The 23,076-nt window shown below is 51.7% G+C and overlaps 2 protein-coding genes across 8 annotated transcripts; one reads left to right on the top strand and one right to left on the bottom strand.

The window, feature by feature from the left end:
- Positions 1 to 135: 135 nt before the first annotated feature.
- On the top strand, positions 136 to 13,913 carry ZNF821 (zinc finger protein 821). 7 transcript variants are annotated; one of them, XM_040571691.1, is made up of 7 exons: positions 136 to 154; positions 1,864 to 1,955; positions 9,751 to 9,876; positions 10,392 to 10,534; positions 11,102 to 11,206; positions 12,133 to 12,299; positions 13,009 to 13,913. In XM_040571691.1, the coding sequence occupies exons 2-7, from the start codon at positions 1,916 to 1,918 to the stop codon at positions 13,661 to 13,663; spliced, it is 1,236 nt and encodes a 411-aa protein (XP_040427625.1). In that variant the 5' UTR covers positions 136 to 154; positions 1,864 to 1,915; the 3' UTR covers positions 13,664 to 13,913. The 7 variants fall into 7 exon arrangements, 6 of the variants coding, with proteins under 6 accessions (XP_040427625.1, XP_040427623.1, XP_040427626.1 ...); XM_040571689.1 differs by lacking the exon at positions 136 to 154 and adding an exon at positions 407 to 537; XM_040571690.1 differs by lacking the exon at positions 136 to 154 and adding an exon at positions 584 to 710.
- A 1,419-nt stretch (positions 13,914 to 15,332) lies between these two features.
- On the bottom strand, positions 15,333 to 22,528 carry ATXN1L (ataxin 1 like). Its single transcript, XM_040571685.1, has 2 exons — positions 22,462 to 22,528; positions 15,333 to 22,195 (listed from the first exon to the last, which is right to left on the bottom strand). The coding sequence occupies exon 2, from the start codon at positions 22,083 to 22,085 to the stop codon at positions 20,007 to 20,009; it is 2,079 nt and encodes a 692-aa protein (XP_040427619.1). The 5' UTR covers positions 22,086 to 22,195; positions 22,462 to 22,528; the 3' UTR covers positions 15,333 to 20,006.
- Positions 22,529 to 23,076: the final 548 nt, after the last annotated feature.

The following is a 23,076-nucleotide window of genomic DNA, read 5'->3' as shown; positions in this document are numbered from 1 at the left end:
CCCGCCTCCGCGGGAAGCGGTGGCCGCCTGGAGCCCCGCAGAGCTGCCCGCGGGGGGCCGGGACCGCCGGGGCCCGGCGGCGCCTGCGGGAGGGAGGGGTCGGGCCGGGGGCGGCGCAGCTCCCCGCCGAGCGCCGGGCGGGAGCCGGGGCGGGGTGAGCTCGCTGGCAGCAGCGGCCGTGGCAGCCGGCCCGGCGGAGCGGCGAGCGGGGGCGCCCGGTGCTGCGCCGCCGTCGCGCCCGCCCGGGGCGGCGAGGAAGGGAGCGGGACCGCTGGGGGCTGCCGGCGGGGGGGCGGGGGGCTCACGTCACCGCCCGCGGCCCGGGGCGGCTTCCAGGCGGGTGCGCGAGCCGCGGGCGGGCGGCGCTGCCCCCGGGCGGGCGGTCCCGGTGTCTGACCTCGCAGGGCCGGCGGCACCCCGTCGGCCCGCGCCGCGGCGGGCGGCGGCTTCCCGAGGCGGCCCCGCGAGGAGCGGCACGCGGCGGGGCGCTCCCGGGCGGCCGGCGCCCGCTGGCTGAGGCGCGCCCATGAGAAGCAGGTGAGACGCTCCGGCGAGGAGAAGCCGGCCTCCCGGGGGGCGGGGAGGGCGCGGCCGGGACGGGGCCGGGGGCTCCCCGGGGCCGTGCCCGCGCCGCGCGCTCTGGCGGCGCCGCCATCTTGCCGGTCCGTCCGTCCGCAGGCCCTTTGTCTGTCTGCGGCTCCGCGGCGCGGGTAAGGCGCGGCGGGCGGCGGGGCCGGGGCTGGGTCCCCGAGCGCCCGGGGGGCGCGGGGTGGGTGCCGCCGCCCGCGGGGCCGGTCGGTCTGTCTGTCGGTCTGTCCGGCCGGGCCGTCGTGCCGGGTCCCCCCGCGCGTCCTCCGCATCCTCGGGGCGCGGGCCGGGCTCCTCCGGCCGGCCGTGTGCCGGGGGAGCAGCGCCCGTTTGCGGGGCTGGGTCTGCTGCCTGGCCGTCTGTCAGGGGAGGCTGACAGCATCCTGTGTCTGTCTGTCAGAGGGGACTGACGGCATCCTGTGTCTGTCTGTCCGGGGAGGCTGACAGCATCCCTGTGTCCGTCTGTATGTCTGGGGTGAATGTGCTCAGTCCCTCCTTTCGTCCATCTGTCTGAGGGTACTGTTGGAATCGGTTCCTTCCCTGTCAGTCTGAGGGATGAGGGGTCGATGTTTCCCCCTTGCAAAGCCTGGGGGGCGTTGGCGCGTCCCTGCCGTGGGGAGGGCAGCAGGTTGGTGCGTCCCCCCCTGCCTGGCCGCTGCCCAGAAGGCGCAGTGCTGGCAGCTGGCAGGAGCTGCCCTGCTGTTCCCCTTTCCTGTGCCTGCTTGCAAGTGGTCTCCTCAGCTCTGGCCGTGAGGCCAGTCTGTTTGCGGGGTGCCGGCAGGGCTGTGACCTGTCCTGGGGCTGGCTGTGCCAGCCCACCGGCGGCTGCCTCTATGTCTGGAGCTGCATCCCTCAGGCAGACGGTTCCTTTGTGTGCCTGGTGCCTGGCCTCTCTGGCTGTCCCCTCTTCCTCTCTCTGGGTCAGTTTGGTGGCGGCTTTGATTAGGTTTGTGCCTTATCTGCCGTGGGAGCAGACGGGAGGGAGGAAGGAATTTAGACTGAGAGCGCAGTCACTCCTGAAGCGGGGCGTTCTTAGCTGTTTGTATGCCAGGTACGAGACTGCTCGTAACTTTGCTTGAAATGGGTGGGGCTGCCCATGCATGGTGGTTTGTGAAATGCTTGTGGATCGTGTTGGATGCCAGCACTGTGGTTGTGGTGATGCAGAATGAGCCCTGTAGGCAAAAGGATGGGGAGTGACCCTGAGGTGCCCAGCTGTGTTTGGCCAGAGACTCAGAAGGTTCCAGTGGTGTGTGTGACAGGCTCTTCTCTTCTCAGGTGAGCCCTCTGCTGAGGGAACGAACACTCTGTGCTCCCAGGTCAGGGAAACATGTCCCGTCGGAAACAGACCACTCCTAACAAAGTTCACTGTGAGTATTATGTTACACAGCATTGTGGGATCCCTGCCCTAGACAGATTGTTGTGGAATGAGAAGGGGAGGTGGGGAATGATGAAAAGAGGTGCAGTCTGTGGGGGAATGGTTACTCACGGTTTCTCTTAGGCCTGTAAGGACAGAAATTGAGCTCTGTGCATCAGGGAAGCTGGCTGTGTCCTGACATGGCAGGACAGGGATAGGCTTGAATAAACAATTGACACTGTAAAGGTATGCAGGTGAGTGTATGCACAGGGCCTGTAGCTCTGCTTTGCGTTCACACTGTCACAAGTTCAAGTTAGTATACTAAGAAATGTGATTCTGGGGCTCTGGCCAGTTTTGGGAAAGGAAGGTAGGGTGGTCTGTGTGCCGCTGAAAGCCTGGAAATCCTGGCTTCTGATCTTTGTTCTACCACAGACTAAGCAGACTGGCATGGACGTGTCACTTAAGCTCACTGTGCCTCAATTTCCTACCAGCTAATGTAAATAAAGCCATTTGCTCTTTCCTTGTAGGGAATAGGCAGTGGTTAAGTCAATCAATGGGCAGATAAATGCTGTCTGTCAGATGATACTTGTCCTGAGCTGAGAGGACAGGACTCCAGCATTGTCAAGAACCTGGCATTTGTTGAATAGTGAACGGACTGAAGATGCTGTACATCGGCACTTCTTCTGGGCAGGCTACAGAGAGATGTTAGCAGAACTCGGAGACAGCTGTGTGGATGTTCAGCTGCAAAGGGGAATCTGCACATACACAGCTTTTGTTTGACTGACTACAGCAGAGGGAAGTTGAGGGTCTGAAGCTATGTCCTTGAAACTACTCAGCTTTGTAGTTGGAGATGTGTTTGGAATCTGAGCTGGAATGAGGAAAGCAAATTTCCACTTCTGTAGACATGTGAAAGCAAGGCTGATGAGATGAGGGGGCCTAGGTTATTGCTAAGCTGTGGTAACCGTCATGACTGTGGGACAGAGAGCTGAGTGCTGCAGCCCTAGCAACTGCCTTACTTTGCTGATGCTGCTGGCTTGCACGTTTCTGTGTGTTTCTCTGTGGTGCCTTTATGTATGGATATGGCAACAGAAACCTATGCATGCTGTCCTCTGTTAGAGGAAAATACATCATGATGTAACCTAACACTCTGCACACTCACTGAGCGTACTGGGGAGAATTACCTCTGTGTGGGATTTGAAGGCCCCATAGGCAACAAGAGGTGGGTGTGGGAGAGCTGAAAAAACTCCTTGGTGGCTAGCGTAAGGGTGATGTAGAGGTGACTTTTGGCAGCTGTGCTGACTCGTGCTCTCCCATTCCTGCTTCTGTGTGCTGGGTTCAACAGTGGGCGGAGTATAGCTTTGATTTGTCTGCTTGGAATTGTCTTCATTAGAGAAATTTTAGACGTCCTGTGTTTTCTCCTGCACTGCCAGTAACACTTGTGTCCACGCACATTTGCTTCTGAGAGTGCCCAGATACTACTACTGCTGTTTAGATTAGACTTGTAGAGAGCATGCACTTATGTTGCTGCCTCTGGTGTAGAGTTATGGTCCCTCATCTATGGGGACCAAGGGGTGTGACAGCTCTAAAGGTGTAGGTGGAGTTTCCGTGGTGTTTAGGTGGGCAGTTTTCTCTTCTGTGTTCTGCTGCATAACGGTTATGTTCTTCAGAAGCTTGTTCTGCTGTGTACAGGACTATACATGCTATGGAGTTCAGTTGTCGCATTTTCACATTGAACGTTGCTTTTTAATCTGCAATACAAGTCACCAGCCTTAGTCTTGGGGAAACCACCTGACAAAAAGGCTGCTGGCGGGCATGAGGTAGGCCATAGAGAGAGGAAACCTGGGACCCGTTCACCACTTTTGCATGCAGTGCATTAGCTACAGACAAACTATTCAATAGGAGTCATCACAAGCAGCAACTAGGATCACAAGAAAATAAAGGGACTGAAAGATAAAAGAAAATTACAATGGTGATGTCTCCTCCTTGGGATGGAAATCTTGTGTGTCTTATGATGAACACCTCCAAATCGTTGGGACTTCTCTGTCTACCTAGCCTGCTGTGTATCTGGAGGGCCCAGAAATGCCAGTGCACTGGTGAATGACGAGGAAAATCGGAGAGAACATCATCTCCAAGAACTGGGTGAGCCAGCAGAATGAGGAATCAGGCTGAGACATAGCAGGCACGTTACTGAGACTTCTTCACAGGGACTGAAATGGTTGGGAGGAGAGGAATAAAAGGGACAGCAGGTATGCAGCTTTTTATGCAGTTGTCTGCAATTGGGATCTGATTTGGCAGGCTGTGGGGCTGGGGAAGTGCTTTTTGGATTCGCATAAATGCTACTGTGAATATCTAACTGGACAAATTCATGGGAGGATGGTGCCCACTTCTTCCTTGCTTGGCTGCTCCATTTTATCTTCCTTCTCAGATTCATTTGGGCAAGCAACAGCTACAGTCTCCTCTCCCTGGCTTGCTCAATGCCACCTCTTTCCAGGGTTACTTTCCAGGCTTGGCATGGCCCTTGTTTGACCTTCCTCTCACAACAGGGACTGCTGACCCCACTTAGCACAGAAGCACTTTGGCATGCAGTGACTGGCTGGGAAGTTGTGTTGTTACAGATCAAATCATTTTAAATAGAAGTTGATGTGTAAAGAAATTCAAAATAGTGCATAAACAACAGTAAAATTACTGTTATCGTAAATGTATCATTGTGTGTGATAGCTGGTCCATCTACAGCTTTCATTGTAGTTGTTTCCCTTTGGCAGGGCTGCAGCACATAATTGGCTTTTAACAATTTAATTTTGTTTTGCCACATGGTGCACGAAAAACATTTTCACCTGACAATGTGGTAAGAAATAAAACTGTAATACTGGAATATACTTACTGCATTGCCCATTTCGCACTGAATTGAAAAATGAAATACAGTCATGTTGTTCCTGTGGAGATATCTTCATTCGTCCATTTCAGTCTTTATTTTCTCCCAGACTCAAAAGTGTAAAAGTATAAAATCTTTCCAAGCAGTTAATCATCTGATCTTGCCTTCAAGCCCATCCATTGCTGCACTGTCACTCCATCTGTTATGGGTTACTCCACTGTCCTTGAGCTTGCCAGGAATTCTGCTTCAGGTATTAGCGTGCTTTTATTTTCTCTCCCCGCTGTCCCATGAGCTGCTTCTCTTTCTGTGGCTTCTACACTTTGCAAGTGGTGCTTATTTTAGATCTCTTCAGAACAGCCTTTTAAAATCAAATTAATGGACATTTCCTAGCTGTATTTAGCATGGTCCCAATGTCCCCGTTAATCCTCTATCTCCTTCCTTCTTCCTCTGATACGCACACACTCTGTGCTCTTCAGTATTTCTTGAATTCTGCTGTCTATAATATTCCGAGTTAGAAAAGAAAGTATCTTGCAAGAAATAGCACCCAGCATTCAAAACTGAGCAAAAATTGTTACTTGCATCAAAATCCTTGGTTCTTAAAGGGCTCTGTGGGCTGCGGTTATTAACTCTTTCAATTGTTGTTTTTCATTTCAGTAACCACTACAGCAATATGGACAACCCAGAATAGCGATGGGGCAGGTGGACTAGATCCACAGTGGTGGACAGACTTGCAAATTTCAGGTCCAGGAAAGGAACACAGAGAAGACCTACATGAACAGGGACTTTAAATTGATGTACAAGGAGGGAGCAAAGTGGCTCATCTCTGAGAGACTTTTCTGTTTAGGAAGGAAGACAGGGGAACGATGTGGTTTCTTTTTATTTTTGTTTTGTGGATTTGGGGGTGAGGTTGTTTGTTTGTGTGTTTATTTTCCAGAACACCTGAGAGTTATCCTGCATTCATACAGTTCAAGAAGGAAAGGGCTCAGGAAAAAATCATTTCTGGCTGCTGCAAAGTTGGTGCACCACCAGGTCCTAGCAGTCGTAACTGCCCCTGTTATGCAGTACCCCAGGGCTGCCCCCTACCTCCACAGCTGCTCTCCTGGCATCCCACTCATTTACAGGATTATGGAGAGGAAAACTGGAATGCAAAGCAGAGGCATTTGTATGATTTTTTCACTGTCCTACATCTCTAGCTGTTTGTAAAACAAATACAGTGATTTGTTTTGGTGTTGTGGTCAGCCTGCAGCCCTTTTTATATTTAATAAAGAAACTTCTGGAGAAGAGTCTGTGAATTCAATATTGAGCATAATATCCTTTACTGATAGTGGTGATCCTAAAGCTGTTGCCTGTCTTACTCCCTTTCCACATAAATGCAAATGTATTCAAAAGGGGGTGGAGGTGGGGGTATAAGTGTCTGTATGTGAGCATGTGTGTGCAGAAACAATAAAAACATAACCCTGTACCTATCAAACATTACAGCTCTAAAGCTTCATTGAAGTGGGACTTAGTCTATCAGTAGATGAACTAAACACTCTTCTCTAAGTTCCTTTGGAGACCATATTAGTATAATAAGAAATTTTGTATAAGTGAAAGTTTTTGAAAGTTTGTTTTTCCCAGTCCCATGATGCCGTTTAGATGTAGGCTAGTGGAGAATGCACAAGATGTTGAGTGCTAACAGCACTGGTTTGGTTAACAATTTGTGTTTCTGGCTGTAAGCTGAAAGTTCTCTGCACTGTACTGAATCAGTGTTAGCTTGGTTCTGGGTACACTGTACAGAAAGTCCACTGGCAGACACGATCGCTCTCTTGGTTGTTGTGATCGGTGTTAGTGTTACTGATCGGAAGAGTCTCCTCAGTCGGAGTCTCCTCAGTCGTCTCCTCTAAAGATCACAGATTTTTAAAATCGTGACACTGCAGCCTGTCCATGTGGTCTGTGTATCTGAGCAGGAACTTTCCTGCCATTAAACTCTGGGCTGCTGCTCAGTAGAAAGGAAAGCCATCTGGAAGGGTAAAGGGAAAAGAAAACAAACGTGTAACTGCTTCCACTAGTAGTTGTGGTAATGTTTGGAGTCCTGTTTCGTAATTGTCACAGGTAGCACATCCTCCACCATAGTTTCACATCTGTCCTGCATACCATGGATTTCCTCATTTCAGCATACATTCTCTTTGACTTGCAATGCTATTTTGTCTCTGGGCTCTTAACCTGGTGGTTCGTGGAGATCTGCTTCTTGGAGAGGCACCATAATTCTATAGGGCCTGCTGTTTGTACAGTCTGTATCTCAGTCCCACCAATGTGGTCCAGACATAAAAGCAATGCTCCAGGTTATGAAAACCATTCAGCACTGGAATGCATTCCAATGTGGGCGCATGACCCAGCATTCATCATAGTGCCTGCTGCTTTCAGCGGCAGATAGATTTAGGGTGCTCTCCTGCACCTCTCTTCAGCCAACGTGGATTGTGTTCTCAAGTCCTCTCTACAGAAACCTTTCTCACATTTCTGAGAAAGAATGATAAAAGCCTTCAAATGCTTTTGGAAACCTCCATGGGGATGGTGGGAACTCAAACTCCTCTCCCTCAGTCTCCGTGAAACTTCTGAAGGTCTTTGAAATCTTCCGTAAATTATTGCTCTTTAAAGCAATGCCGGAAATTTTGAGGTAAGCACCTGAAAGGCAGTGTGAGTATGAATTTGGGGCAAAGCTGGCTGAAATAGTTTAGTATGTGGGAATACACCCGTCCTTATAACAGGACTGGTGTTCTCTGAGTGGGTCAAGAATGAAATTCCCTGATTGCACCTATGCCAGTTGCGGACCTATACTAAAAGTTGCAATTTTGTTCCAAAAGCTACTCTTTGGCTTCTTTGTTTTATGTTAAAAATGCACTGCATCTTCCATACTATTTCTGCATTTATGCTTTGAGTAGTTCCTGAGAATTAAAAATCAGCTGATAATTTTAATCCAAAAGCTAGCCCTTTGGGAACTCTAGCGCCTTGTCCCAAGTGCTCACAGCTCACCCACTGATAAAAGCAAGTTATAACTACATATGAAACAAAGTAATTTGTTTTAATGTAAATATTAATGGTTGACTTTACGGAACTGGAAGCTTTCCCTAGCAGAGTCTGCTGTAGGAAGTTTTCTTTCAGAGGAGCTCAAGTAATCAGTTTTTCTCAATTTGTTTGCTGTCGCCTGTTCTCATGCTGAGTTGAGGTACTAATTATCAGTGTCTTCCAATGCAGCAGACTGTAAGCTATCCTAAACAAGCATCTCAGCTTTCTGGGTTCACTCCCTTAGTTTTCTGTTTTAAACATATAAAGTATCACTGAGATTTATTTTATCTGGGCAAGGCAAGTTAGTGAAGCAAGTTATCCATCATGTAAGTGGAAGAAGATGAGCTCTGAGCACCAACTCCTTCTGGAGGGGCAGCTTGTCCCCAGTCCTCCTGGGCGAGAAGGTGGTGACAGCGCGCAAGGGACAGCCCTTGGTTTTAGCACCACTGTGGAAAGCAGTTAAGATGCCAGGCACTCAGGAAGAGATTATTTCTCTGCAAATTTCTCAAGGAAAAAAAAAAAAAGTCTGCCTGTCCTGAAGGAGAAGTGTAAATTATGAAAAAATAATAGCAATATATATCAATATCAAATAGCTATCTACAAATCCTCAGGCTGCTGAAGCATTTTGTCTGTAGAATGGATGAGAGAAAAGAACCACTGAATAGTGCAGAGAGGAAAGGGAATTTAATGTGAATGGGTGCTTGCTTACCCTGTAGAGGAGCCCAGCGGACCGCAGAGAGGAAGTAGGTGCTGCATAGTAGCAACTTGACGCTGCTCTGGCAACAGCCAACATCTATTGAACGTCCAGGACATGCCATGGTTTGGGCTGTTGCCTGGTGATCCAGCTGATGATGATCTGTCTAACTACTGGGCCACCAGTATGTTGTAGTGGACATAGCACAGGGCATTCAGCTAATGATCCCTCCCTCCCCTCTCTCCCCACCAATTTGCTCTCTCCAAATACCTAGAAATAATGTAGGATAGCTAGCATTTTATTTGGTTAATTACTACCTAGCTATGAAGGAACTTTCTAATAACTAAAGAAATTCACAAACATACTGCATGGTAATTGAGTTAACGATGAGAATGTTTCAGTGGAAGTTCATGATAAGGAAACATGGCAAATACTGTACACAAATACTGTCAGCGGAGAAAAGTTAGGGTTTGAATTGAAGTTGTGATTAAACTGTGGAAAACCACAATTAAGGCAAGCACGCAGATTTAGTTTGCCATGCTGTTACACTGCAAGGAGAATACAGAGAGAAAAACAGAGCCTGTATTTAAAAATTAGTTTAACCTAATTTGGGAATCATACAAGCACTAATGTCTGTGTTTTCCCAGATCCTAACATGATTGAATTGCTTTCTAAATATCCTGATCTGTCACAGTACCATCACCTTGCCTGCAATAGCAGGAAATAGGGCGTAATGGCTTAGAAGAGCCAAATAACACTATGTGTGATTTGGGATACTGTTATCATCCCTGTGTGGCTTCCCCCCACCTACAGCTGTGCTACAGTTCTATTGGCAGGTAGTTTGTCTGGTAGAAGAGAAAGTCACCTGGGCACATATGGCAGGTATGTGGAGTCTTGCAGGCTTTTTTACATGTCACCAGAGCAGTATATAAACAGTACATAGAGACCAGCCTGACACCCAACATTTCCCTTAGCAAGACTGATCTAGACATAGGGACTACACTTGCATCAGCAGGTACAGAATGCTGGTGTCATGGGGTCAGCAAGCAGAGAGGTTACTTAAATGCTTTCAGAAAGGTGACTTCAGAGGTTCCGCGCAGTGCAGGTGAGCCACCTCACACCTGATGCATTTCTGGTAAGCTTTTGTGGTAAAAACAATGGAACAACACTAGTCTGACTCTTTGTCCTTGTGGCTGCCAGGGGAGCAAGTCTTTGCAGGGCTGGAGGAGCAAGCCCGCCAAGCCATGATGAAAAACAGCTTTCCTGGACCTCTTGGGGACCAAAGGCCAGCCATTCATCCACTACAAGACCATGACTCCAGCAGCAGTGAGTTCTGCCCCTTCCAGTAATTGCAAGGTAGTGGACTGGAGAGACTCTTCTGAGGGCTGAGGTTAGGTGCTGCACAGCTTGTGGGGGTCCTCTAGGGACCATCTTACTCATCTCCTTCTCTGGGTTAGCCCTTGGCTCTTACGCGGGACTCCGCATGAGCCAACAAGAGCAGGACTGCTCCCTAGGGGTAGGTGGGCCCAGAGCCAAGGGCCACCACAGCGCAGGTTGGGCAACCAGCTCACCACTAGGGTGCAGTCCCACAGCACCAGAGCAGGGTGGTGACAGCAACGGGCTCTGTCCACAGACCAGTGATTGCCAAGCAAGGCCAGCTAACAGGACAGACCCAGGAACTCCATGCAGCACTCTGGGGATTGAGGCTCCCCTGAGTTTAAATGAAGCATCTGGTCAGTGGGTGTGAGCAGATGGCCCCAGATGAGGCTTGTCAGGACAATTAAGGTTTATTTGTGGCCTCAGGGCCCTGACACTTGGAGTAACCACTCTGTATGTTTCAGGTGGCAGTGATGATGATGAAACCACCCAGGATGAAGTTTCTTCCCACACTTCTGAAGAGGATGGTTCAATGATAAAAGTGAAGAAAGAGTTAGAGAATGCAGAAAAACCTGCAGCTGGAACCCCACTGATGAGAGACAATGAGGTAAGTGTGTATTGGCACTACACTCACCTAAAGTTCCCAGGAAGAAGGGAGGGCGCTGGGTGAAACCACATCTTTTCTCATCACTGTGATTTCTTTCCTTGTCCCCACTCTCACTTCCTCCAAACAGTATATCCTGGCTGGAGGAAATGGTGTGAGGTGTTCTTGGGCTGCCAGGAACAGGAGACAAACTGCTATTCTCCTGCCTTGCTGAGATGCTTACGCAGTCTGTCCACCTCCTTCAGTTCTGGTACCTTTCTCTGACTGATCTCCCCTTCCCTTCTGCTACGGAGCAGACCTTGCCTACCAGAGCCACTGTGCTGGCAAGATTATGGGTGCGAGTGTAGGCCACGAGGCTTCTCTTGCTTCTCGAGACAGCAGGAGTTTTGCTTGGAGGATACATAAAGGAAGTTTTAGACTGAGAACAGCAAACCAGCCCCAGCAGGACTGGGCACAGCACTCGATCTGGGTGAGGCCTGTGTGCAGGTGTTGACTAGATACTAAGGGAGAGTGGGGCAGCTGTGTGAAGACCTGTGTGCCCTACACCAAGGTGTCTTTCCCTCCCCCTAGGTTCCTGAGAGTTTGAATGCTGACCCCATGCTGGGATTGTCACAGTGTCCCCTCTGCCAGCTGGAGTGTGGAAGCAGAGAGCAGCTCATTGCTCACGTGTACCAGGTAGGGGTTGGTTCCAAATGGGGGGATGTCTCTGGCCTTAAGCTGCTCAGCTGTCCCGAATTCAGAAATAGCCCTGGGCAAGGGGCATGGGACGACTTTGTTCTGATTTTTGCAGTCACAGGACTGAACAGATCCTCCTATCTAGGATGCGACTGAAGTTTATAGCAGATAGTCCAGAGGGAGTCCTGGGTGAAAGAATCAGCAAGGTACCAGTCTGCACAGCTGGAGAGCACAGCTCCATCCCAAGGCAGTCACTGCAAGCAGTAGCAGGCCGAGACAAGACAGTTCTTTCAGATCAAACACAGAAACAATTTTTACATCATTCAGTGAAATAAGGAACCCTCCTCCTGATCACTTGGTTCTTTATTCTGTCCCTTTATCACAGTTCCTATCCATGGAAACAGCAGTTCCTCCTCTGAAACAATTCCAGTACTGCGGGAAATCTATGCTGGGATCTTACAGGTTTTGTTGTCAGTACTCTCCTCACAGCACATCAAAGTCTGTAACAGAAGGAATGAAGCAGAGCTGAACTGACCACTTATCTGCACCAGCTGACTGTCTCTAGCTACCATCACAGTGAGCTTTCCCTCCCCAGAATCCTGCCTACTGTTAGTGTAGTCATGCTTTTTCTAGCAACACCAGCTACTTAGATGTCTTTCTGAAAACAAGGGTCAGGTCGTATGATCTGAGTGTTCTGGCTCTACTTGTTTCTCTTGCACTGCTGTTGAGCTGCAGAAAGGTGTTTGATCTGTGACATTTCAAATGTCTTGCGCTTAGTCTAGGAGCTGTAAGCCAGAGGTTTTAGTGGTTAAATGATCTTTGTCCAAGAGGCTGAACTAAATGGTTTGCCATATTTTGTTAGCACACCTCAAACTGGGCAGGGAGTTGGGCAATCTGTAACTAACAACCTAGTGGTTGTTTTGCAGCACACTGCAGCTGTGGTGAGCGCCAAGAGCTACATGTGTCCTGTATGTGGCAGAGCCCTCAGCTCACCAGGATCCCTTGGGCGACATCTCCTGATCCACTCAGAGGACCAGCTGTCAAACTGTGCAGTGTGTGGAGCACGTTTCACCAGCCACGCCACATTCAACAGGTCAGGGTCACCCTGGCTGGTGAGTGGGCTAGGGTACCCGCAAAAAAGATTAGGTGGGTTGCCTTAAGTGACACAGGAATCATGTCTATGCCCTAGTAAAGGCCAGTTGTGAACACCCCCAATGACTGAGATTTCCTTGATCGCTTCGTCCTTGCAGCTCCACATTACCTGCGAAAATCTCCATGAGCTGTGCTGCTAAAAGGGTGTTTCTTAGCTCTGTGAAGAAGTAGGACTCTTCAGAGAGCACTGAGACTCTTGTCACAGAACAATCGTTGCTCTCCTTGCTTAGCAGTCCATCAGACAGGGTCTGTGCTGCCCAGATGAGTTCCTCATTTCCAAAGCAGGACTACAGGCAGAAACCGAAATGTTCCTCATTTGTGTCCTGCCTGGTGGAAGATTATTCACTGACTAGAGGAATAGGGAATGGAGAAATCCAGAGATGATGGGGAGTACCAGCTTGCCGGTTAATTCCTGCCCTTGCACTCTTCCAACCCAGATACTGCTCTGGGCTAACCCTGTTCCTACCCCTGTATATGATGTTGCTTGGTTTTAGGTATTCAGACGTGTTTGTGGGCAGGGATGGTTTAGCACAGGCCTCTGTCATGGGCACTAGTAGGGGTACTGTTCACTGCAGCCTCCCCGTCAGTCTGAGATGAGGCCTCTCCTGTCAGCACCAAGTCTCTAACACTCTGCACTTTCTGCTTTCCAGCGAGAAGCTGCCAGAAGTGCTCAGTGCAGATCGCCTGCCCGCACCACAAAGCGAGGGCCCCTCCAGTGTCGAGGGGAAGGACATTGCCTTTCACACCCCTGTGTATCCTGCGAGCATCCTCCTAGTGTGCAACAACTGTGCTGCGTATCGCAAGCTGCTGGAGGCACAGACACCTGGCATGCGAAAGTGGGCGCTTCGTCGGCAGAACGAGCCCTTGGAAGTGCGGCTGCAGCGTCTGGAGCGGGAGCGCACAGCCAAGAAGAGCCGGCGGGACAATGAGACTCCTGAGGAGCGGGAAGTGAGACGGATGCGGGATCGAGAAGCTAAGCGCCTGCAGCGCATGCAAGAGACAGATGAACAGCGGGCGCGACGGCTGCAGCGAGACCGGGAAGCCATGCGATTGAAACGTGCAAACGAGACCCCAGAGAAACGGCAGGCCCGGCTCATCCGGGAACGTGAGGCCAAGAGGCTGAAACGGCGCCTGGAGAAAATGGACATGATGCTCCGGGCACAGTTTGGCCAGGATCCCTCTGCCATGGCAGCTTTGGCAGCTGAAATGAACTTTTTCCAGCTGCCAGTGAGCAATGTGGAGCTGGAGAGCCAACTGCTGGGCAAAATGACCTTTGAGGAGCAGAGCAACAGTACGCTACATTGAGCTGCAGCCAAAGACTACCACCACTGCTGCGTCTGTCACAGGCAAACTAGCAGGCTTCTATGCTCAGGAGGCTGTTGTGGGCTAGCTCTCCCCCACAGGTGGTTCCGATTTTTTCCTGAACATAGGAGGAGAACAGAGCTGAGAGATGTCTGCCAAAGTAGCCCTGGTAGAAGCAGATTCTGAGGATACAGTTGGCTGTGGGGGTCAGCCACAGCCTGTGAACAGTGGGAAAATAAATTAATGTTTCACATTTATTTAGTCCCCTTCTTTACCTTTTGTACTTGTCCTGTTCTTGGACCCTTGCAGCATGCATGGGTGTGGGCTGCTGCAGTTCTGCTGCAGGTGAAAAGCCTGCCTCACTGAAAAAGGAACTTATTTACAGCAGCATAAGTTATGGAGCTGAGGACTTTGATAGTCCACTGCTCCTCCAGGAATAAATACCTCACTGTTTGTGTCCATAAAAAGGAAGCAAAAAAGGATGCCATCTTCCTGGAAATGGCTGCGCACACCCTTTAACACTATTTCTATGTGCTTATTTGCAGTAGCATACATGGAAAAACTAAGAGGAAGTAATTCCTGTTCTAAGATACCTCATATAAACAATAACAGAAAGGCTGACCGAGGTAAGCAAACAAGGAGCAGTTTGCCAGTTGATGAACAAGGTAATTTTCACTTAAACAGCATTTCAGGTTTGCAAGTGAGAGAGACACAGACATGCTGTAGAGAGTCTAGCAAAAGGCCACAAAGGGACTGGAACATCTCTCCTCTGAGGAGAGGCTGCAAGAGCTGGGACTGCTCAGCCTGGAGAAAAGAATGGTTAGGGGGATCTTGTCCATGTCTAGAAATACCTGAAGGGAGGTGCAGAGAGGACAGAGCCAGTCACTTTTCAGTGACTTAGAAACTTGATTTTTCCCTCTATTTAGCTTGAAAAACTTTTGCTGCAACTCTTTCGAAGTCCTACTTAAGTGCTTAAAATAGTTGCCTTTGAAGTGCACGATGCTGCATTTTTTTTCGTGACATGAAACTAACCTTACAGACAGTCTTGTGGGCACTTGCTACAAAAAGCTTTTAATCTTTTTAACCCTACACTCTTTAACATGCCACTGTAACAGCTTGTTTCCTCAACTTACAGAAGTTGTTTTATCTTCTCGTCTGGATTTCCAGGAGCCATCCTTGCCTTGCTCTCTTTGGGAGAAGGCACCAGATCTGGCAAGGATCTATTCAGTTCTATGTTACCTTCTCCATATCCTCTTTTGTTCTGTGAGCTGATCTCACTTTTATTCTTACCTCTGTTCATTTTCACACTCAAGCCGACAGTTTGCTCTTTGCAGCAGTTGCAGTTACCCTACGTTGTGTGTTTTGCTTGGCCAGCAGAGACATAGCTTTGCTGTGCTAACTGCACACTTTTTTGAGGTTGCTTCTACCGCAACCTCCCTGGCACCTTACGATTATTCCAAGCAATATTTACTAACAAAACCATTGTATCAAAGGGGTTCAAGGAGATCACATAAAAGCAAAAGTATTTGAACGCAGACTTACAGCTTACAGTCTATCTGTCAGCCTTTACCTTGTGTTTGTCACAGTTTCCAGATCACTGTGTAAGACCAGAGAACCCGCATTCAAACAATCACTGATGCCACAGACGAGCAAAAAGTCTCAAACACCAAAGGAAAAGCTATTGGTTTATATATAGATATATATATAGATATAGATATATACTGTGTTTACAGAGTCAACGAGTTAAATGCAATATTCATAAGAGCATTAACAATAAAAATACAATCTGTGTATAGCCAAGTACAGACTTAAAATGGTAAAACAGGAAAAAGGATCTCACCAAAAGTACAAATATACAGTACAAATTGATTTATTTAAAACAGTTACAAAAAAAGCACAACAAAATAGAGATTATCCTTAGAATTATTAATGCTTTGTTAAAGATCAGGTAGGAGGAATGGGGTGGGAGCAAGGTTGGAGGGGAGCACCTGACTAGTTCTAAGGCTTTAGATACAATGCGGTCGGTTACATGTTAATACAGCCATTACATAACTGGGATTATAGTTGAGGGATCAGCATTTATCTACAAAGACCTCCTTGCCTCAGGGCAGCCCAGCCAGTTCCCCCAGTGCCACATGCCTTACTCTGCTTAGCATGCGCAGACCCTCCCCTGGCTCTAAGGTGCCATGAAAGCGAAAAGCAACCAGAACGTGCACGGCGCATTTGCGGGGTGGGGTGGCAGCAGCCTGGGACGTCGGGGCAAGTCCTGTCCTCCATGGACAGATGTGAAGACCATGGAGGAGTCTTGACCATCAGCATTTTAAGCCCTACACGGAACATACCCTGGGCCAAACTCTGTACAGAATGTGCATTCGTGGCCATCTGAGCAGCTTCTGCAAAGTTTCAGGCCCGGGACAGCCTGAAAGGCAAAGAGCAGTTGTGAGTGACGCTAGGGAAAGGCACATGGACTGCTGTGGGCAGGAACTAGCATTTGGGCTACTCAAGCTGCTGTAGTTTCATTTAAAATATTTTTCTGAGTAACAAGGATCGTTAGTTCTCTACTGGGGAAAGTGACTTCAAGTGTGGGGTGGGGACAGGAGGGATGGGGACACTTAATGTGAAAAGTGCATTATACTTGCGCACCTGCTGGAAAGGAGAGGCAGAGGCACTTCTGCAGCTTTCCTCCTTTCCAGACAGAGCTTCCTCTGCATAGTCTGGTAGTGATGAGCGCTCGTCACCTGGAGCAAGTCTTGTGTTCCTGGGGGAACAGTGTACACATGGCCTGGGAGCAGGCCTGGCCTCTGATGGGCAGCTGACCCAAGGAATGTTTCATGAGATGGGACAGATGGCTACAGACACCCGTTATTGCATCCTACAGACTCTTCCCACAGCCTCCGTGCGAGCTGGGTAAGACCAAGGCCAGGATGCCCCCTCCTTCAGGTAGGACAGACTGCAGCTTTCCCTCCGTTCACAATAGCAGCAGGAAAACAGTGTATTTCTGAGAAGCCTGTCACATCTCTGCCAGCAGAAAGGCCTGGATAACCAGCTCATTCCATAATGTCTTCCTGGCTTTATCTCCCCCTATCCCTGTAAACCTAAGAAATAAATGCCTCCTCTGTGGGCTCTTTCATAGCCTTCCTGCCCACAGCAGAACCTGTCTCGCACACTCCCCGTCTCAAGAGAGCCTGAACACTCAACCCAACAGCCACCACCGGAGCTGAGCAACACAGTCCAACCCAGTAAAGAAAGATTCCAGTGATTATGAGTGCTGTTTGGCCGGGCTACAGGGCCTCCAGTGCTCCCCTCCTGCCCACAGTCCCTGGGGCAAGCGGCCAGATGCCCACATTATTCTCAATGCCTCCTCCATGAGATGTGCCACAAACTGTTGCTTCCAGAGAACAGGAGAACTGGCAGCTGAAACATGCTCAACAGTGGGACTCACAGGGAGCCTGGACAGAAGCCCCAAGGACAAACGCACCCTGGCCTCTTCCACGGATCTCAGAACCACAGTCAGCAGATGCGTGGCCAAGCCAGCAGCCAAGGAAACACCAGGACGAGCACCCGCTCAATGCCCCAGCTGCCCCGGGCAGAGCTGTTCTAGCCCCGCAGCATCTCGCTTCATACACCAGCCTTTTCAGACCACCGCCCCACGCGGCCAAGACCTAGAAGCAGTGAGTACCTGCTTTGTACAGCAGTGAGGAACCTGCTTTGGCAGGGGGGTTGGACCCGATGATCTTTTCGAGGTCCCTTCCAACCCCTTCAACTCTGTGATTCTGTGAGTACGGCGACACACGGGAGATGAGGCAGGCTCTCCAAACCCTCTAAGACAGAGACTTCCATGTTTGAATGGGCACACCAGGGCTCTGCACCGTCCAGCTGCGCAAACACTCCCTCTGAGCACACAATGTCCCTTCCGCATTCACTGGCCATACCTCTGCAAGATCCCTTCCTTAGCTGCCTGCCACAGCTCTCAGTTCCTCTGCATGCACCACACAAAGAACAGGCAAGAGAAGCTGGGCTCCTCTGTCTTCTGCTCTTGGCCGCAGACCCTGGATATCCTGAGCATTAAGTACTAACCAGCATCAGTCAAGGCCTTTGTGCAGGAGAGTCCGATGAACAGCGACTGCAGAACACACATGGGAATGAGACCAGGCACCTGGGCCCAGGCAAGGATGTTCCACTGACAACCGGTGCCATGAAAAGAGCAGCCTTCCCACAGCTGCCGCATCAAAGGAGGCAGAATCTTCACACAACAGTGTCACTGTGACCTTGTGAATTTCCACATGCAGTTGATGAGACCACAAGCATTTTGTGATTCTGGGGAAGCTACGTGTGACACAGGCAGCATCCTCACCCTGGAGAAACCCTTGTGAGGCACAAACACTGAAGGCATGAACAAAGCATATCTTAACTAAGGCCTGAAAATAAATTGTTCTCCTGGCGCAGGCACGCAAAGGCAACAGAAATGGCTAGCAATTTGCTAGGAAATCATAATCAATGGCCTGGACAGAAGGAAGAACCTTTCTGGAGACTCTCTCGCTTGCAGAACACTTCTGCACAAAACCCCTGCCACGCAGCCAACTGAAGCCAGTTGGTTACAGGACACGCTTCTGGAGAGTATTCAGACCAACCCTGAGACACCAGCACTGCAAAAGCTGACCAGGAGGACAGCTACATCATCAAGAAGTGCTGACACAAAAGCCATTCGGGGAAAGAGAGAAGCAGAGCCCTAGCAGTCCAGCACGCCTGGCAGAAAACTTCAGGAAGATGAGAAAAGGGAGACAGAAAATGGTACACTAACATCAGGAGCATCATCAGGACTCTAGCGGGGATCTGCACGCTGAAAAGAAATCCTCAAAAGCCTGGTCCTAGCACAGTGATGGGCGCCTTAATACAGGGAATACTTAAATCCACGTTAAGTCAGTTAAAGACTCTTACCCTCGACAAAATAGTGACATTTTCATTCTAACTAAGCAGTTAGAGCCAGTGTCATAACACACCATCAGAGAGGACAAATTAGTGTAACTACAGGAGCCTTCACTTGAATGGAGTGTTATTTACCATAATGAGGTATTAATACACATTTGTGTTAGATCTCACTGTGAAGAAGGCTACTCTTGATATTACCATGTTGTTCTACAGAGGAACTCCGAAGTGAAGCATTAGAACAACTAACAGAAAAACACCCAGAAATGCCCTATGATGCTGTGACCCCTAGAGTCCCTACATTACTCATGGAATTGTACTTAGCTGAAGCTTTGTACTTTGCCTGCACATGCACAAACGCTTGTTTCTTTAGAGTTTATTCAGAAAACTGCCTGCAGGGAATAATTAGCCATCCGTAAAGTTTTCTTCTGATTTAATTACAAAATAGTCTCGGTCTTCTCACAGCAGAAGGATGTGTTTCCATCCTTTACTAGAGAATGCTAAATATATCTGACTCCAGCTTTCAAAAAACAAAACAACAAACAAACAAAACAAAACCTAACCCCATTCACCCATAGACTAAGCCTTAAAAGCCTTAAGCCCAAGAGATTTTGTTTTTAAGGTTATTAACATGGGAAGGAATATTTGATTTGGTGACTAATATTACAATAATTAGGTGACAACAAAAATATTTCAAAGCAGGAAACTGACATCTCCCATCCTGTGTCCCATCCCAAGTGCTCAAGTTCCCTATTCACCTGTACCCAAACCCATCCTTTTGGTCCTTCCTCTTGAGTTTCTGTGATTCATGGAAATCTCTGTACATTCTTTGCAAGAAGAAAGAGCAGTTGGATTCAGTGGAAGAGACATTAAACAGAACCATCAGAGAAGCATCTGCGTCCTGCCCTCAAGAGCTCCATCGGTGAACGGTCCTTTTAAAGTGCATGTGTGAAGAAAGGGGATACTGGGAGTAGAGCCCCCTAAACTCCAGTGGGGACCTATCTCTCCCCATCATGAAAAAGGAGGAATAATATCTTCAGCAATTTTACTTGCTACCTTAAGCCACGTCTGCCCTTCCCATCTCTCCACCTTTCCTGAATGCTTACTTAGACCCTGCCCTGCAGGGTATCAGTTATTCAGGGAGGTGTAAGAAAGCCCCAGCCTCCAAATGTTCTCATCGCAAGCTCATGAGCACGTCCCTGTTCTCTACCCCAGCTAGCCTGTTGCTGCTCCCTGAGGCACTGGAGTCCTCTCGATTCCCCAAGAGGAACTGGTCAGCCACTGAATTGGAATAAATCCAGTTCTGCAGGGCAGAAAGCAGCCTTGCTGGTGAACCTGCCACAAAGCGTGTGCAATTTCTCCACCCAGTGAAGGTGAGGCTCACCCGGAGGGCATGCCCTAGCTCACAACCTCAAAGGGATCATTTCCCTGCATTAGAACGCCCTTCGATAGACAGCTTGACCTCCTGGGGAATGAAAGAGGGACGGAGCAGAGAGGGCCGAGGCTCCTCTGCCTGCGTGCTGTATCTTTGGAAGCCTGGGGCTGCCCAGCTGTGCTGAGTGACAGTCTCAGGCTGAGAGGGTTCTGCGTGAGAGCTCTGAGCTGCACTTTCCCTTTCTGGCTGGCTCTTCCTTTCAGCAGCTCCGTCAGACGGTTCTCTGGACCCCTGAGCAGTTCTTTCAGATCTCTCCCTAGTAGATATCAACTGATCTGTGAGAGGGTAGTTAGCCTGAGAAGCAGAGTTGCCATTCATGCTCTGTAAACTGATTGATATGCAGACATCGCCCACTTGCAGCCTGTGACAGGGCAAAGCAAAGAGCTGAGCAGTCCGCCCCGGGCTACAGGAGGACCAGCCCTGGCCATAGACAAAGAAGGGATGCTCTGGGGGCACATCGATGCTCACTTTACTTTGTTGCTCCCCAACCACAAAATGCAACATGACAAGCCCAGGCCACTGGCTTTCCTGAATATCCACCACGGTGCTGGAATCAATCTTCAGGCCCCCGCTCACCTCCGCACTGCGAACAAAGTCTTGAGTCTGCAGGTCCTCTACCCGCTTCAGCTCTCCTGTAGCCAGCTGGATGATGGCTCCTTTCATGAAGTGAGAGGGCAAGTGTGAGGAGCTGGGTGGCTGCAGCTGTGCCAGGTCCTTTTCGAGCACGCTTCCTCGAGCCTGCACGTCTGGGCTCTGCCTCACCAGGGTTTCTGAAGCAGAAGACCTGATGGGCTCAGATCCAACGGGAACCAGTACTGGCTTGCCGTTGGCTATCACCATTCCTTTGGTTAATTGTCTTTGTCTAACCATCTCTTCAGGGGATACGATATATGGACTCCTGGACTGGCTCTTCCCAGCAGCAGCCCTTTCCACTGTGTTCCTCAAAACGTCCTTTGACTCCCCCTGCTGATCAGGGATACTATGGCAAAGGTTTAAAGGGCTTGGGTCATCTTTCCTCTGGGCTGCCAGAACATGATAATCCTGAGATGCCAACACCCCCACCACCCTCTGAACCTCCAGGTCAGTGTCTGGGGTGTTTCTGTGAGCTGGCACAGAGACCTCTGTTCTCAACGTCTGGTAACCTGAAAGAAACTGTCCATCAACCACACATCCCACTGCAGCCCCTGGCAGACAGTCTTCGGCTTTACTGCTGCCAGAGTCCACAGCCTCGCTGGTCCTCCTCACCACATTGTGCTCCAGATGTCTCTGTCCACCGTTGGCGGCAGCTACCTCTGAACTCAGTTGACTGTCTTGCTGAGGAGAATCTGGGCTTCCACCTGCTGTGGGCGTCTCATATGCTGAGTACCCTGGTGGGAGGCGAGACATCTGATAATAAACAGGAATTCTACCTAGCGCAGTATCTAGTGGCTGGGTCCCAGCATGGTGCTGCATCTGACCAGAAGGAGAAACCGCAGAAGCAGATTTGTTGAAGGTGTGGGTAGGAGAGGTAGTCTGGGGGGAAGGAGCGGCTTCTTCCGTGAAGAGAGAGGCATATGGCACAAAGTGGGGGACGTGAGAGGCGGTGAGGTTGGTGGAAGGAGACAGGAGAGGACTAGGCAGGAAGCCAGGAGGGACAGCATAGGGCACCGTGTAATGCGAGCTGATGAGCTGTAGGGACGTCGGCGGGATCTGCGTGTAGTGGACGGGTGGGTAGGGCACCCCCGGGTGCTGGATTATTGGCGAGGTCACGTTGAAGGCCGGGGTCAGGGGGCTCACGTTCACCACGGGGTGCAGGGCCGTGGGGGAGAAGGTGGCGGGCGGCACCGCCACCTTGTAGAGCATCCCGTACTGGTCCACCGTCAGCCCCGCCACCGCCTCCGCGGCCTCCCCGGGGCCATAGCGCAGGGCCGCGGGGCCCGGCCCCGCCGTCCGGGCCCACTCGGGGCCCTCGCCCGAGGCCTGGGCGCCCCCCGCCCGTGCCGCCTCCGTGCCGGTGCTGGCGGCGGGGAGCTCCCGCTTCTTGGGCGGGAGGCACTCCTGGCTGCGCTCGTGGCCCGCTCTCATGGCGCCCCACGGTGTCCCGGCAGCCCCGGCCGCGGCGCTCGTTCATGGGGGCGCCCGCAGGGGCTGCCACACGCCGGCTCCCGGATCCCCGCCGCCGGCCGCCGCCTCACCTGCACCAGGAACAGAGGGAGCCGTGAGCCCCGGCCCCAGCCCCGAGCCGGGCGCGGGCCCCGGGCGGGGGGGGAGCCCCAAGCCGCGGGGACGGAGCGAGCCCCGGGCCCCGGCGCCGCGGGCCGGCGGAGCCCCGAGCCCCCGCCCTGCTCGGCGGCCCCGGCCCCGGCCGCCCCGCGCCCTGCCCCGCTCCGCCCCTCCGGGCCCGAGGCGCCGCAGCCGCGCCCCGCCTCCGCAGGCCCGCCCGGCGCCCGCCGCGCCTCACCCGCCATCGCCCGGCTCCTGCTCCGCGACCCCCATCGGCCCCGCGGCCGCCTCCGGCCCGGCCCGGCCCGGCCCGGCCCCTCCCCGCGCCGCGGCGCGCAGCGATGACGGCGGCGGCGGCCGCGCGCCGGAAGCGCCTCACCGCCCGCCGGGGGCGCGGCGCGGACGCCGCCCGCAGAGCCCGTTGCCGCGGCGACGGCTGGCGGCCCGGCCCGGCCCGGCCGGCGGGGGGAGGCGGGGCGGGTCGCTGCCGGGGGCCGCGCTGCCGGCGGAGCGGGGGAGCCCAGCGCGGGAGCCTCCAGGGCCGGGAGCTGCGGGCGGCCCGGCGCAGGGCAGCGGCGGCCCGAGAGCGGAGCGGGCGCTCGGTCCCGAGCGGAGAGCGGCCGCTCTGAGGGCGGCCTCGCGGCGCCGCGCGGGGCCCCGGCCGTCCCTCGCGCCCGGGGCGCGCTCCTGCAGGGGAGCAGCCGGGAGCGGCGGCTCACCGCCCCCTGCCTGGCCTCGTCTGCGGGGAGCCGGCGGCGAGGCTCCTCACAGGGCGCCCCCCGCCGCGCTCCGTGTGCGGGAGCACCGCGGCGGTCCCGTCCCGCGCGCTGCAGGCGGGTTCCCGCTCGCCTTG

Source organism: Cygnus olor, chromosome 12, assembly GCF_009769625.2.
Source record: "Cygnus olor isolate bCygOlo1 chromosome 12, bCygOlo1.pri.v2, whole genome shotgun sequence".
NCBI classification, from domain to species: Eukaryota; Metazoa; Chordata; class Aves; order Anseriformes; family Anatidae; genus Cygnus; species Cygnus olor.
The sequence above is the reverse complement of the archived record's forward strand: the minus strand, read 5'-3'. Positions and strand labels throughout refer to the sequence as shown.